This window comes from Mixophyes fleayi, chromosome 2 (assembly GCF_038048845.1).
Source record: "Mixophyes fleayi isolate aMixFle1 chromosome 2, aMixFle1.hap1, whole genome shotgun sequence".
Classification (NCBI taxonomy): domain Eukaryota; kingdom Metazoa; phylum Chordata; class Amphibia; order Anura; family Limnodynastidae; genus Mixophyes; species Mixophyes fleayi.
The window spans coordinates 376210416-376224424 of record NC_134403.1 but is presented as its reverse complement, the minus strand read 5'-3'; the positions used below and the strand labels follow the sequence as shown (position 1 = coordinate 376224424).

The following is a 14009-nucleotide window of genomic DNA, read 5'->3' as shown; positions in this document are numbered from 1 at the left end:
CCAGGAGTCATTACTTTACACTTCGCTAAAATGTCCCCTTGTTTGTGATAGAAGAAACATGGAGTAGGGTAGAGATTGGCTCTCACCCTGGTGCCAACCTAACTACTGCACCCCAATCTGACCCCTCTCAGTTATATCAGCTGTGAGCCACACATTCTGTTATCCAGACAAGAGCCTGGGAAACGTATACCGCACCTCCCGGCATGGCAGCATGACAGGGGCATGTCCGAACGTAGGAGAAGATGTAAGGGAGAAATACTGCTAATTGTCTGCATTACAATCCGTCATATCAGAGTATAAACATAGAAATGCTATTGACAAGACATCAGTATAAGTGATGAGCAGCACCCATGTGACGTAGGCCTGTGTACTGGAGCATGGGCTTGAGAAACAGGTCAAGCGTCCCATGCAGCATCACTCAATCACATAATCGGATGTCTTCGTACTCACCAACCACCACATCTCGGAGCAGAATGGTGTCATTCCAGCTCTATCTATAGGGGAAAGTAAATAAACAGCAAAGTTCCGTCAGAGCCTTGTGTGATGAGACTCTGCAGGATATTAGGGTACTAAGACATCAGTGATTATTGCCCACACCCCATTAAGCAGCAATACCGTGATACCTGGAAACGTACATTGGGGCACATTTATCAAATCTCGCAAAATATGAAAAATAGTTTTCAATTCTTATCGCATTGATAAGGATTGAACTATTTCTCATATTTATTAAAAAAGCAACAGAGGAACAGTAGTTCCGAAAAACTGCTGTTCCTGTGAAGTGGAAAACATACTGAGCACTCAATCTTTGTTCCCGAAGCAGCAAGCGATGAACGGGGCTCCGCTTCTGACTCCAGTGCGCATGCGCTGAGTGAAACCCTCGGGCATGCGCACCGACATCTCTGCTCTCGCTCTGCAACTATAGTTGCAGAGAGAGAGCGGTGAGTGACAGGGAGGGATCATGTGATCAGTGAGTGACAGGGAGGGATCATGTGATCAGTGACAGGGAGGGATCATGTGATCAGTGAGTGACAGGGAGGGATCATGTGATCCCTCCACACATGCGCTGTCCAGCTCTGCTCTTCGGAGCAGAGCTGACAGCACTGAAACTTTTCATTAATGATAAGATACGACAGCTTCAGCTGAAGTACATTATCATGTTTGAAAAGTTAATTACATTCATTGTTAAATAGCGTTACTGAGCACCCCCGGTAATACATTGTTATGGGGAGTGCTCAGTAAAAACAATAGGAGATGCAAAACAGCAGATATCTATGATATCGGCTGCGATGCTACTATCATAAATAGCAAATTAGTGTTTAATCTAAAAAAGTGTTGTTTTCGGGGATTTTACAGGGGGAAAACCTTTGATAAATAGGCCCCATTGTGCGAGACTTCACTGGTAATTGAATTCCCCCCATAAGCTTGGAATTCTGTGAAATGCAGAACTGAAAAATTGTACCACTGGAACGTTGCACCTGTGTGTCGTGACCTGTTTCACCGAACAACTTGGTGCCTGTGAAATTTCACCATAAGTTTGCAAAACTTAGGTGCCTCAAGTCCTAGGTGGAGGCCTTGTAGTGCTGACCATCTAATGTACTTGCTGGTCAGTGTCCCCTAATCACATGTCTGGGAGAGTAGGGATAGGACTGTATGTGGCACTATAGAATATAATACATCGTGCACATTCATCAGACCGTATCTCCCTGCAGATCTATGATGGAGGCAGGGAGAATATTTCAGGGTGTGATGTGGCCGTTTAAGCAGTCTGTTTACAGTAAAGAATTGAAGGCAGAGAATGGAGAGGACAAGGGCAGTGTAATGTCAACAAGCTGGAACAGGAGGGAGAGGCAGCTGCTCACATTGATTTCATGCACTTTACTTTAAGTGCTCTGGGTGCTGCTCTAGCCGTGTTTGGGTCTGGGAGGGGGGTAGTTTTAGGGCAGTTGCAGCACAGTGTAGATTTACCAAACAGATGGAAGTGGAGATGAAGAGGATCACTGAGGAAGAGCTGCACAATCTCCTCCTAAATACGGTACATTTGTCTCTGTCTGGTTGTGGGTCTGTGTATAGTGACTGTGATATATCTCCAGGATCAGGGAACGGATTTACTGGATTTATTGCTAATTTAACCCATCAGAAGTGGTCGCAGTCAGGTGATAACAAAGCTCCTTTTGCTCCTTGTTGGCCGGAGGTCGCAGTGGGCGGCCTCTGAGTGTAGATTGTTCTGCACACTGGGGAGTATCATAGACTACGGCCATTTTACTTACAGGTTTCTAAACATTTCCTAAGTCATGTGCAGGACAAGAGGGCGCAGTAATAGAAATAAGGATTCTCAGCCAGCACTTGTTATGTCTTTTTACTTGTTATGTCTTTTTACTTGTTATGTCTTTTTACTGACGGATGAAAATGTAACATTTTGAATTGTTTTTTTCCCATCTACCGGCGCTAACTGCTAACCTCCCTACTAACAACAAAAATATCTTATAACCTCTCATCTATCTAATAATGTCCTGTCCATCACTGAGCTATCTGCTAAATTTCTACCACCCAGCTGTGTGCTAATTTGTCTATCTTCCAGCTACTACCCCGTCTGTCAAACATCTGCTAATTTACCCGTCTATCAACCAGCTATCTACTACCTATTTAGTAAACCTCTACTAACCCTCCCTGTCTAATGTCCAGCTACTACCTCATCTATCAAACATTCACAACTTGCCCATTTATCATCCAGCTATCTGAGTTACCCATCAATCATCCAGCTTTCTACTACCCCATCTATTAAACTTCTACTATCTTACCCATCTTTCATTTAGCTATCTTCCATCTTGTGTCTATAATGCAGATATCCTACCCCAGTCTTCTAAACTCCAGTCTGCCCTCCTGCTCTCTGCTCTCCTCCGTCTATTATCCATTCAAGCTCTTTACTAGCCCTCATCTAACTCCTGTCTTTTAACCCTTTCCATCTAACATCCAGCTATCCACTAACCTTTTTTTTTTTTATCATTCAGCTAATTCCTGTCTATCCTTTTAGTTATCCACTAGCAAACGACTGTGTCTATAATCCAGATATTCTACCCCAGTTTATCTACTAACCAACCATATATCACTCAGCTATTTTCTTATCCACCATCTATCTCCTAACCCTCCATATTTTCCAGTTATCTACTAACCCTCCCTGTCTATCATCCAGTTTTCCACTAAAGCCTGTGACTATCATCCAGATATCTACTTAACTCCAGTAAATGTATTTTGCCTTTAAAGACACTGCTGTTCTAAACTTACCCTGTAAAGTCGCTGAATATCGGTAACTTGCAAAATCCGCAGTTTCATACATTTACCCCTGGGTCTATCATCCAGATATCTACTAACCCCCATGTCTTTCATCCAGTTATCCATTAAAGCACGTGTCTATGATCCAGTTATATACAAACCTTCCCTATCTATCATCCAGTTATCTAACAACCCTCTATCATCCAGAAATTAACTAACCCCCTAACCCAGTGGATCCCAAACATACTCAGTGTAAGGCACCCTTAGGGGTGCCTTCAAAAAATGATGTAGATCCTAAGCCAAAATAATTACCAATTAGTCCCCTGCCTTGCTTACCATTGGCCCTGGCCGAGGCACCCCTGAGATCGCCGAGGCACCCCTGTGAGATCGCCGAGGCACCCCTGTGAGATCGCCAAGGCACCCCTGTGAGATCGCCGAGGCACCCCTGAGATCGCCGAGGCACCCCTGTGAGATCGCCGAGGCACCCCAGGGAGCCTCAGCACACAGTTTGGGAACCACTGCTCTAGCCTATCTTCCAGTTGTCTACTAACCTCCCTATCATCCACATATCTAACTTTCCCTCTCATCTAGTTATCTACTAACCCTGTGTCTACCATCCAGATCTCTACTAACACCGTGGGGTAAATGTATCAAGCTCCGGGTTCTTCAACACCCGCAAGTTCGGCGTCTTCAGCACTTAAATTTAAAGCGGCGCTGCCTTGTAAAGGGAAACTTCTCTTTACAAGGCTGCGCCGCTTTAAATTTAAGCACTGAAGACGCCGAACTTGCGGGTGTTGAAGAACCCGGAGCTTGATACATTTACCCCCGTGTCTTTATTCCAAATATCTAACCCTGTACATAATCCAAATATCTACTAATCTTCATGTTTATCACAGTACAAGTTTAAGGACAGAATTTGTTCTTGTAAATATCTATCCGCAGTGGGTGTACTTCCCAAATCTGGGTATATGCAATATATTATCATAAGCCCAAATCTATTCTGTACTGTTGTACATCATACCCCATACTCTCCTCCCCAGCATGTACCTCATTATATCCCCCCAAATAAATCAATCCTGTAACAGGACGGTTCTCCCCACACTCTGATTTCCATATCTCTCCGCAGCGGGCAGACCGCCACCGTCGTGTCTCCCAGGTGGTAGAAGAGGTGCAGCGCATCATGGTGCAGTTGACCGCACAGATTAGTCTCTGGGACTCCAGGTTTCATAGTATCTCCAACGCTGGGATCCATAGCGACAACCTGAAGGTGAGAGACAGGAACCCGCTGCTATGTCCATGAACAGTAACGAATGTCATCAGAAAGGAGCACAATACTTTACTTGTTTTAGAATAATTATTTCAGATTGTTTGCTTCCTTTTTAAACAAACATGGCTGCTTTATTATCTGAGGTAATTAGTGAAGTGCAAAATCAGCTTTGGAACCACCATGCGTCTCGGTTTGCATCTCGATTTCTGTTGAGGAATTTAGGCTTCAGGAGTAAGACTGCAACATTTAGTATAAGCAAATTGGGCAGAGTAATGTAGAGTAGGGTTTCTGGCGGAGTAAGAACACCGGATGGATAAGCTGGAATTGCAGGATGAGATTATTGCAATGACGGTGGAAATAGTGCATTTTAGGGCTGTTCTTGGAGTGCGGAGGTGCCCTCGTTTATTTTCACTTCACAAAAGGATTTGATTTTTGCACCAGCTTAGAGACCATGTCTGATCCATGTCCTTCTAATGGGACAAACAACAAAATAAAATACCTTTTTTCTGCATGCTAAAGACAATTTTTACAGCTACTGTTAGGGGGTAATTCAGTTCTGATGGAGTCACACCTTGTGTGAGGTGCGCCTTGTGCACATTTTCATGTATTACGGTATCTAAAAAATTGCTGAATTTCGCTTGCACCTCTATGAGTACTCTAACATGCCACAATGCTACGATGGTACTTCGCTCAGAATCCTCTGAGCTTTATCTGCCATTTTCATAGTTACCAACATTGTACAATAGTTTCCGGGAACACATCACTGCTGAGCCGGAGCATCTGAGCCCGTCACACACCACACTGTCTTATCCAACCTCGGACAGTCCCCATCAAGACCTGTTCCTCAGTTTCACTATAACAGACATTGTTATCTTCAATAGAAATGAAAATAAACAAATACCTGATACTAATTACACCCAAGAGAAAGGAAATGGGGAGCTTTATTGTCATTATTGAAAAATAGGGACATTTCTTAGAACAAGGTAATATTTATGAAAAGTATTTAAATATAGAAAGTTATAAGCCAACTGAGGAAACAGGACATGAGGGACCAGATCAATCTTCAGAAGTGCTGTTGCATGTCGTATCTTGCATGAAAGTGCTCTGCGCATGCTCAGAAACATACTTTACACCAGTGTATGCAATTGCATCCAATTCATGTTCAAATTTTAATGACACACTGCCTAGGACTTGAAGAGTGGAACAGGAAGGGGCGGACTCACATAGGCAATGTACAGTAGGGATGTGCTGAGGTCGGGTGCAGGCACAGTTGTCCGATTCAAGCTCTGGGCTTCTATTAGGGGCATGTTTTTCAGCCATATCACTTGCACCAGCTACAGAGCAGGTGTAAGTGCCGAGAGAACCTATATAAATGCATTTTGTGTACAGTATGCATTAAGGACATTGTGAATTATGTATTTAATGTAAAAAAAAATGTTTATTAAATATTAGTATTAATATTATAAATTTGTTTTTTACATTTTTCTTTTTTGGCATGCGTTCTGATGTGACTGCATATTGCACATACACATACGTATCCTGCACTGTGTTTTGTCTGTCTACATATGGCGAGTAATGTATAGCCAGAGTGTTCTTATACCCATATTCTGCATATTGCACACATACACATACGTATCCTGCACTGTGTTTTGTCTGTCTACATATGGCGAGTAATGTATAGCCAGAGCGTACTTATACCCATATTCAAATGGAAACGTTTCTTGAGAAAGTTGCGTTTATATTGTGTTCAAAGATAAATCAGGCCCAAGGACTGTAGTTCGAAACAGACAACATCCTGTGTGACAGGATCGGCAGCAGAGTGTCCCTGAAAGGTACTTAATGTTGGAACTGTGCGAGTCCCGGGTCAGGCAGCAGACATCTAGTAATGCCTGGGAGCCCAGGCATTACTAATAGATCCACTAATGAAACATTTAATTTATGTGTACTTATAAAACATAAAGTGATAATGTCCCTTTTAATATAGAATATTTATGGGGTATTCTCATAGCTATTTTCATAATCTACTTTTGAGAAAGTCTAACATTTGTATGGTAATATGTTGCTAACAGGCTCGTTTTTTGGCCATTTCACATTTTGATAGAAGCCGATGAAGTTGTGCCATGGCAATATGTGAGATAGTCACAGAGACAATGAAGTGAATTCCTAACAATAGGGATCACTGTTTAGTTTTATTCAGGTTTCTGGTGAACACACAGAATATGAATTTACTGGCTCTTTAACGGAGCTGTTGTGGCTGCAGACTGACACTGAGCTGACATTTTCTCCATTGCTCCTGCACTTTATCTGCCACTGTCATCATTCTGGGTCTTCTTTCTTTTTCTGTGGCTGCTGGCGGAACCAGGACCAGCCAGATTTACTGGCTCACTGGATGGTGCTGCTAAGAGGGCAGCGGTCACTGCACCCCTGTATACAGGTAACGAGGAGTGTATATATGTGATCTACAGGAAGAACCCACTGTCTGTACCACTGTACCCTGTACTTCCTACACACTTGTCTGTAACTTTATACTTCTCATTACTGGCTGCACTCATACCAGACTTTCATTCTTACTCTGATTTAGCCCAGATGTCTCTGCCATAATTACCGATATATTGATTGACTCTGTTGTGCATTTTGCCTTATCCCAAAATTCACAACAGGGCTCCCCAAATCCTGCAATCGGATGATGAATCCTACAAGAAAACAGACTGACAACTATTGGAAATTAATGTGGTGTGAAACATCAAAGAACATTAATCAAAATGAGAAATGTCATTGTGTCAGTCTCACAAATTCATTATTAAAAAACAAAATCTTATTTTCTGTCCTCCGCCTTCCCCCAGAACTGACTGCCATGTGCTCCTCCTATGTGCACGGTAATTGGGCAATGTATGATGCAGTCACCCTGTGCTTCCTCCTGCATCAGTGTGGGATTGGAATTACTACGGAGATTACATATTTTTTTGTGTATTGCTGTCAGAATTTATTTGGAACCTTGTATATTCTATTAGATTGTTGTCTCAGCCATAGTGTGGCTTGTTTAGAACTTTTACCCCTTCTTCCAAAATCTGGTGTTTAGTGGTTGGTGCATAATTCAATTTTTGGGCATATAAGGGTACCATTCCGGACAGTGAGGAGAGTACCAGTAACCAGCGTACAGGAAATCACTCAGTTATGAAGAATGGTTTGATTTATTCTCATAGCATTCCAGATCATGCAGTGTCGTCAATGACCATTAGGATACTTCTCTACGGAGAGGTAGATGGATATTTTATTTCTTTATTCCTGTCCTCCCCTGATATGCTTATACATGTGATCGTTGTATCTCCTCACTAACCAGCATTAAAGCACTATTAATTCCAATTAACTCTCTGAATATTTTTCTCCACAGGTTCTGGCTCCTTCTCAGCTTCTGGTCACAGTTCCACTGCATGGTCTGAGTGGATTTCGACAAAAGAATTCACGGCATTGGCGTTATTACACTCCGAGTGGTGTTCAGCTCCTGACTCCTGTTATGGAGCCAGAGAAACTGCATCAGTGGTTGGAAGTGGAGCAGTTCCAGAAAAGTGCCCCCCAGTGGCACGAGAGTGATGTCAACATCCAGGGAGACATTGTGCCCGCACGTGTGCTGAGTGTCTTCCAGGGACTTCTTCACCGAGCTATCACCTCTTGCAACTTGTCTGGTAAGGTAGCCTGTTTCCTCCATGTTCCACTCTCTATTTTCCTTCTACTGTATACTTTCTCTTCCTGATGAAAGTTTTTTTTTTTATTGTGTTTAGATATATGTGTAAAGTGATACTACAATAGAAAGTATATTTGTGTTACATTGTGAAGCTTATTTGTCTTTAAGGTATTTTTATAAGTATACATTTATACATGTATTCATGATGTGTCTATTATCTTAGATGATGTCTTGATCTTAGACCAACATGTGGATGTCCAAATTGGACAGATCTATTGTTTGGTAGTAAGGTTCCATAGCCAGATCCCATTTGGTTCCATCAGTGTGTTCGGCTATTAACTATACACACATAACCACCATGGTTACTGGTCAACTACATTTTTAGTAAGTAATGAATGAAGTTCTGACAGATTTAAAACTTTCCCAGGCATCTGGGACCACATATTCCCGCAAATTACTCCCGGTTAGGTATGATATGCAAAATGGCAGATGAATTTCCCATGTGTGAGGCCAGCTCTTAATTTGATTTCTTTCCACAACAGACAGGGTGAGTGTGATTGAATCAATAGGTACAACCACCAGAGTGAACGTGGAGACGTCTGTGCACATGGTGGAAGTGGAGCTAGTACCGATGGTGGAAATTCCTGGATGTTGGCCAAGAAAAGCTCGGTGGCCACGTTTCTTTCAACGGTGGCCGTCCAAGGATAGAGCGCGGTGTGTTAAGGTATCAATTGAGGCTGCAGAACAGACTGTTGTATCTGCTCCCTGTTGCTCAATATTACAGAGATAATATCCTGACATCTGACTAGACATAAATATGAGGACATTAGACTTGGTTCTCACTTGTTGGACAATTTTTAATGTGACATTAGCCTGGGAAAGTTTTACTGTTGAATATAGCGAGAGTGTGAGAGGGGCTGTGTTCAAAGCTTGTCAATGCCAAGTATGTGTTTTATGTGAGACGGTGATTTGTCCTCTCTTCATGCTGCTGTTGGCAGAAACATGGACCATTCAGATATGTTGTATTGTCTTCTGGCAATCTACTCCTAGATGGTCCATCTCCAACAACACAAAACTTGTGTTCTTTTCATTAAAAAACCTGGCCCAATATCCAATACCTGACCTGACGATCACTGATGGACTGGTTCCCTAGAGATTACTTTTGACTCATCCCTTTTTTTCCCACTTTATATTGGCACCTTGGAAAAATCTATCACGTTCCCTCTGGTTTCCATGGCCATGGAGCCCTGCTTGTATGTGGTTGTTGTGGGGGTTTTGTACCACAGCCTTCATGTCTCAAACTGCATCTTTCCACCACTATCCCTAATCCACCATCTATGGACCCTGGCTGTATGCTACCATCCACCATATAAGGAGTCCGGTACAATGCTACAACATCCACCTACAAGCAGTAATTCATGGCTACGGACAGCTAAGTATCACTTTCTTTCTAGGTTTACTATGTGGAGGAACTCATATTTGAAGTGCATACACACAGTCTCCCACATAGAGAAGCCCACAATCCACATGCTCATTATCTCTGTAACTCCATCACTCTACCAGATATGACTCTTTCTCTCTCTCTCTCTCAGCTCCTTATCTCTGAAACTCCATTCTTCTACCAGATAGGGAACCTTTCATCACTGATTTTCCTTACCTCTTTAACGCAATTCCTCAACCAGATCTGAACCTTTCTCTCTGACTGCTCCTTATCTCTGTAACTCCATCCTTCTACCAGACCTAAACCTTGCATTCTAACGGCTTCTTAGCCCTGAAGCTCTATCCATCTGCCATGTCTGAAACCTTAGCCTCTCTGTTTCTTACCTCTGTAAATCTGTCCCTCTACCAGATCTAGAAGCTTTATTTCTTTCTGCTCCTTCTCTCTGGAACTCCACCCTCTATCAGATCAGGATCCATTCTGACTACTAATCTGTATCCTTTCTCTCTTTCTGCTCCTTACCTCTGGAACTACCTCATCTGTTTCTCACCTTAAACCTCTCTCTTACAGATTCTCTCCTATGGAACCCCATCTCTGCACCAAAACTGTCACCATCTGTCTTTAAATTCAAACTGACATCATAGTTTACAAATTAGTAGTTTGCACTCAGACCTGGTTTTAATGTTTTCTGGAAGTTTGTTTCTAACATATGTTACGCATATGGTACAATAATACTTCAGAATATGAGCTTTCTTCAGCTGGTTTAAAGAATATCCCCTCACTAACAATTTCTCTATTTGTATCTCTCAGTCATTTGGTTTCGATCTTATTGCTCAAAAAAATTACCACTGGCAGTTGTCTTTCCTGCGTGCAGAGCGCCTCCTGCTGGAGGGAATAGATGAGGACGGAGGCTGTCGCATGAAATGTTTACGTGTTATCCGGCAGTTGAAGGAAGATGTGTGGTGCCCAGGAACTCGTCCTGTCATCACATTTCAGCATCTTCAGGTCTGTGTTAGTTCAGAGAAATTGAATCCATGTTCTCCGAGTCAGGGGTGCAAATGGATTTCTTCTTTGCCATTGAGTAACCAAAGCAATGGGAGGGACATGGAGCTATTAGACTCCATGTCTCATAGCTTCCTCCTGTCTGTGTCACCCTGCAATGGGATGAACAGACTCCCTGTCTCTTAACTCCATTGTGTCCGTGTCACCCTGCAGTGTAGTGGGAGGGACATACTCCATGTCTCATAGCTTCCTCCTGTCTTTGTAGCTCTCTCCTGCCTGTGTCACCTTAAAGACCAGTATATTAAAGTTGCTTCTGTTCCATGACATCTCTTTTCTACTCCTGACAGATGGTTCTCCTCTGGGAGTGTGAACGGAACCCTTCCATAAAGTCATGGTTGGATTTTGGGACCTGTTTCCTACGTCTAGTTCGCAGGCTTCTGAAATGCTCCAGACAAAGGTTCTTACGTCATTACTTCATCAAACGAGCAAACCTACTAAAATATGCAGATGCCACTCGGCTTGATATGCTGGCTGAGAAACTGAGGCGCTTCCTGCAGAGTCCATCACTAAATATATCTTCTTATCTTGAGAGCTCCTCTGTTTGCTAAGTCAGCCCCCGAAGAGCAATGAGCATGTACTAGTTCCATTCACTGAGAAAACACACCTGGCCTGCCGACATCTCTCTAAAGGAACAGCCAGATATATCTACACCCCCCTCCCCTCCACGTGAAATGGACAAAACTCCCAGGGGGCATACTCCTAAATCCATGTGTATATTCAGCAGCCGATGTCAGGTAGCTTCCTAGTGATGAGACATGATAAACCTATGGTCATCCCCAGTGAATGGTAATGTTCCTAACCAAACTGAAACTCAGATACCAGGTCTTCAAACCTCCTACGTTGTCTGGAGCACTCTATGGAGGTATCTGACCAGCCACGATGGTCCTGTGAGATTCACAGTGAATGTGGGGATATCAGACCCTCAAGGGTCTGTCCCATAGATTGTAAGCTTGCAAGCAGGGCCTTCTCTTCTTTTTGCTATATAAATAAATGACGATGATGATGTTACCTGGGCCGTTTTCAGACGGGGCTTATATTCTATTCATCCAAAGTTTTCATTTTATAGCCCAGAATAAAAATAAAGTCTCTTCTAACTCACAGTGGATTGTACGATTGTACAGCACCAGCTCGCCCTCTAGTGACCACTTACTATAAGGCACCTACAGATGATAAAATGTAAACCCCCAGCAGAAATTATATAAAGTCTGTAACAAATGCAAAAATCAGTAATGTACTATGTTGAATATCTTATTCTGAGTCCTTTATAGTCAGGCTGGAATTAACCATAATTGCTAACATTTTACACTTTGCTGCTGAGCGTCACAATGAAAACTGTATTGGGGAACCATGTCACACTGCAATTTCCATTACTGAACTGGATTATAGCGTATTCATCTTAATCATTTCTCTTCAATAAAGAGTTACTTACAAACCCCAACAATAAGAACAGATGTAAGAATGCTAACATGCAGTAAAGAGGTTATTGTGCAGTTGACAAGTTTGAAATACAGATACATCCAACAGTCACCCTCTGTGTACTATAGTCACCCTCTGTGTACTATAGTCACCCTTTAAGGTTTATTGTATGTTGAATCAATGTATTTATGTGTCATTGTTAGAAATAAATGTGTTCCCTATTTTCTGTGCACGGTGACAATTCCTTTCAGAAAACCTGTTCTGTCAGCTCATCCCAGGGAAAAACAAATATGGCATACAGACATTTTGTCACTTATTTCACAAGAAATTCATCCAATTCCTTTGTCTATTTGGCAGAATTAACAGAAAGAGACATAGCTGCAAATAATGGTGTTATGAAATTGTAACATTGGCGATGTGGCTGTTACGAGCCACGCGGTGCCCTAGCAGCTGCGGCTCACTCCGTTCCTCTGGCTGCATCCCAGCTGTCGCTATAACCATCACTTACGGTTTTGTCCTGGTTGTTGCTAGGGCAACGGCCGAGACGCTCTGCCACTCTCCGCCGTATCCCGGCATTAATAGGGCTCTGGGCGTGTGCGCAAACAGGTTTATTTAATTACAATTTATTAGCAGCCTCCTGAGGCTGATTTACCAGCAAGGATTCCTGACTCCCTATTGGCTGATCTATGTATTTAAGGCAGGCAGGCTTGGCCTCTCTGCCAGTTAGAGCGTCCAGTTCCTGTTAGCTTGCCTGCTCCTGTTTGTTTGCTGAAAACTTTAGATTGATTCTCTGTGCATGACCCTCTGCTTGTTTTGTGGATTTTAGATTGCTTGTTGCCCTGACCTCTGCTTTGTTATCTGGACCCTCTTTAATTGCTACCAGCCCTGACCTCTTGCCTGTACCTTACCACGTTACCTGCTTCGGACCCTAGACCACGGCCTGCTTCTGACCACACTTCCCTAATCATCATAGGGGCATCTGAGTACCTGTGAGAGTAACAAGCTCTACGGGAAAGGTGGCTGCTATAGGTTAAGATCTCTACATCTTGTTCTACAAGCTCATGATAGTAGCCATTAGTCATAACTTTATGACCAGCCAGTGAAGAAGTTGGAAGAACTCGGTTCCACGGATGAATGTGGGACGAATCCTTCTCCCGCCCAGGCTCTGGCTAGTCAGATTCAAACCTTATCTGAGATGGTCCAAGGTCTGTCGCATCGGTTGTCTGCACAAGAAGAAACCTCGCAAGCCCACCAAGCTTCTTCAGGCCCTGCAGTGGAGCCCAAATTGAATTTACCCGACCATTTCTCTGGTGATAGTCTTATTCCGTAACTTTAGAGAGAGTTGCAAGACCACATTCTACAGGTTCTGAGCAGCAAAGAGTCGGCATCATAATCTCTCTGCTCCAAGGAGACCCTCAGTCCTGGGTGTTCAGTCTTTCTCCTACGAGTCCCAGCTGTCAGAACCAAGAGGAGGAGAGTCGCGGCGGTGCCCGTGGCGACTCGTGACACCCGCTTCCTCTCATCTCTACACTCTTCAATTAACTGAAATTGGCCACTATCTTCTCTAAAATTGACCTCTGAGGCATCTACAACCTGATTCCGATAAGAGAAGGAGATGACTGGAAAACAGCCCTTAATACTCACTCAGATCATTAAAAGCAATTGGTAATGCCATTGGCCTTGGCAACGATCCTGCAATGTTTCAAGATTTAAATAATTATGTTCTACGGGAATTCTTGGGCATATTTGTTGTAGTTTACCTGGACAATATCTTAATCTATTCACAATCTTTGGTGCTCCTTAAACTACGTCAGCACCACCTGTATGCTAAACTCGAAAAATGTGAATTTGAGGTTACCCGTATTACCTTCTTA

General features: G+C 43.0%; 1 protein-coding gene across 2 annotated transcripts; it reads left to right on the top strand.

The window, feature by feature from the left end:
- The first annotated feature begins 1384 nt into the window (after positions 1-1384).
- MAB21L3 (mab-21 like 3) lies at positions 1385-12368 on the top strand. Of its 2 annotated transcripts, XM_075197519.1 has the most exons (7): positions 1385-2032; positions 4397-4537; positions 6900-6971; positions 7929-8220; positions 8762-8943; positions 10468-10662; positions 11007-12368. In XM_075197519.1, the coding sequence occupies exons 1-7, from the start codon at positions 1973-1975 to the stop codon at positions 11265-11267; spliced, it is 1203 nt and encodes a 400-aa protein (XP_075053620.1). In that variant the 5' UTR covers positions 1385-1972; the 3' UTR covers positions 11268-12368. The 2 variants fall into 2 exon arrangements, with proteins under 2 accessions (XP_075053620.1, XP_075053621.1); XM_075197520.1 differs by lacking the exon at positions 6900-6971.
- Positions 12369-14009: the final 1641 nt, after the last annotated feature.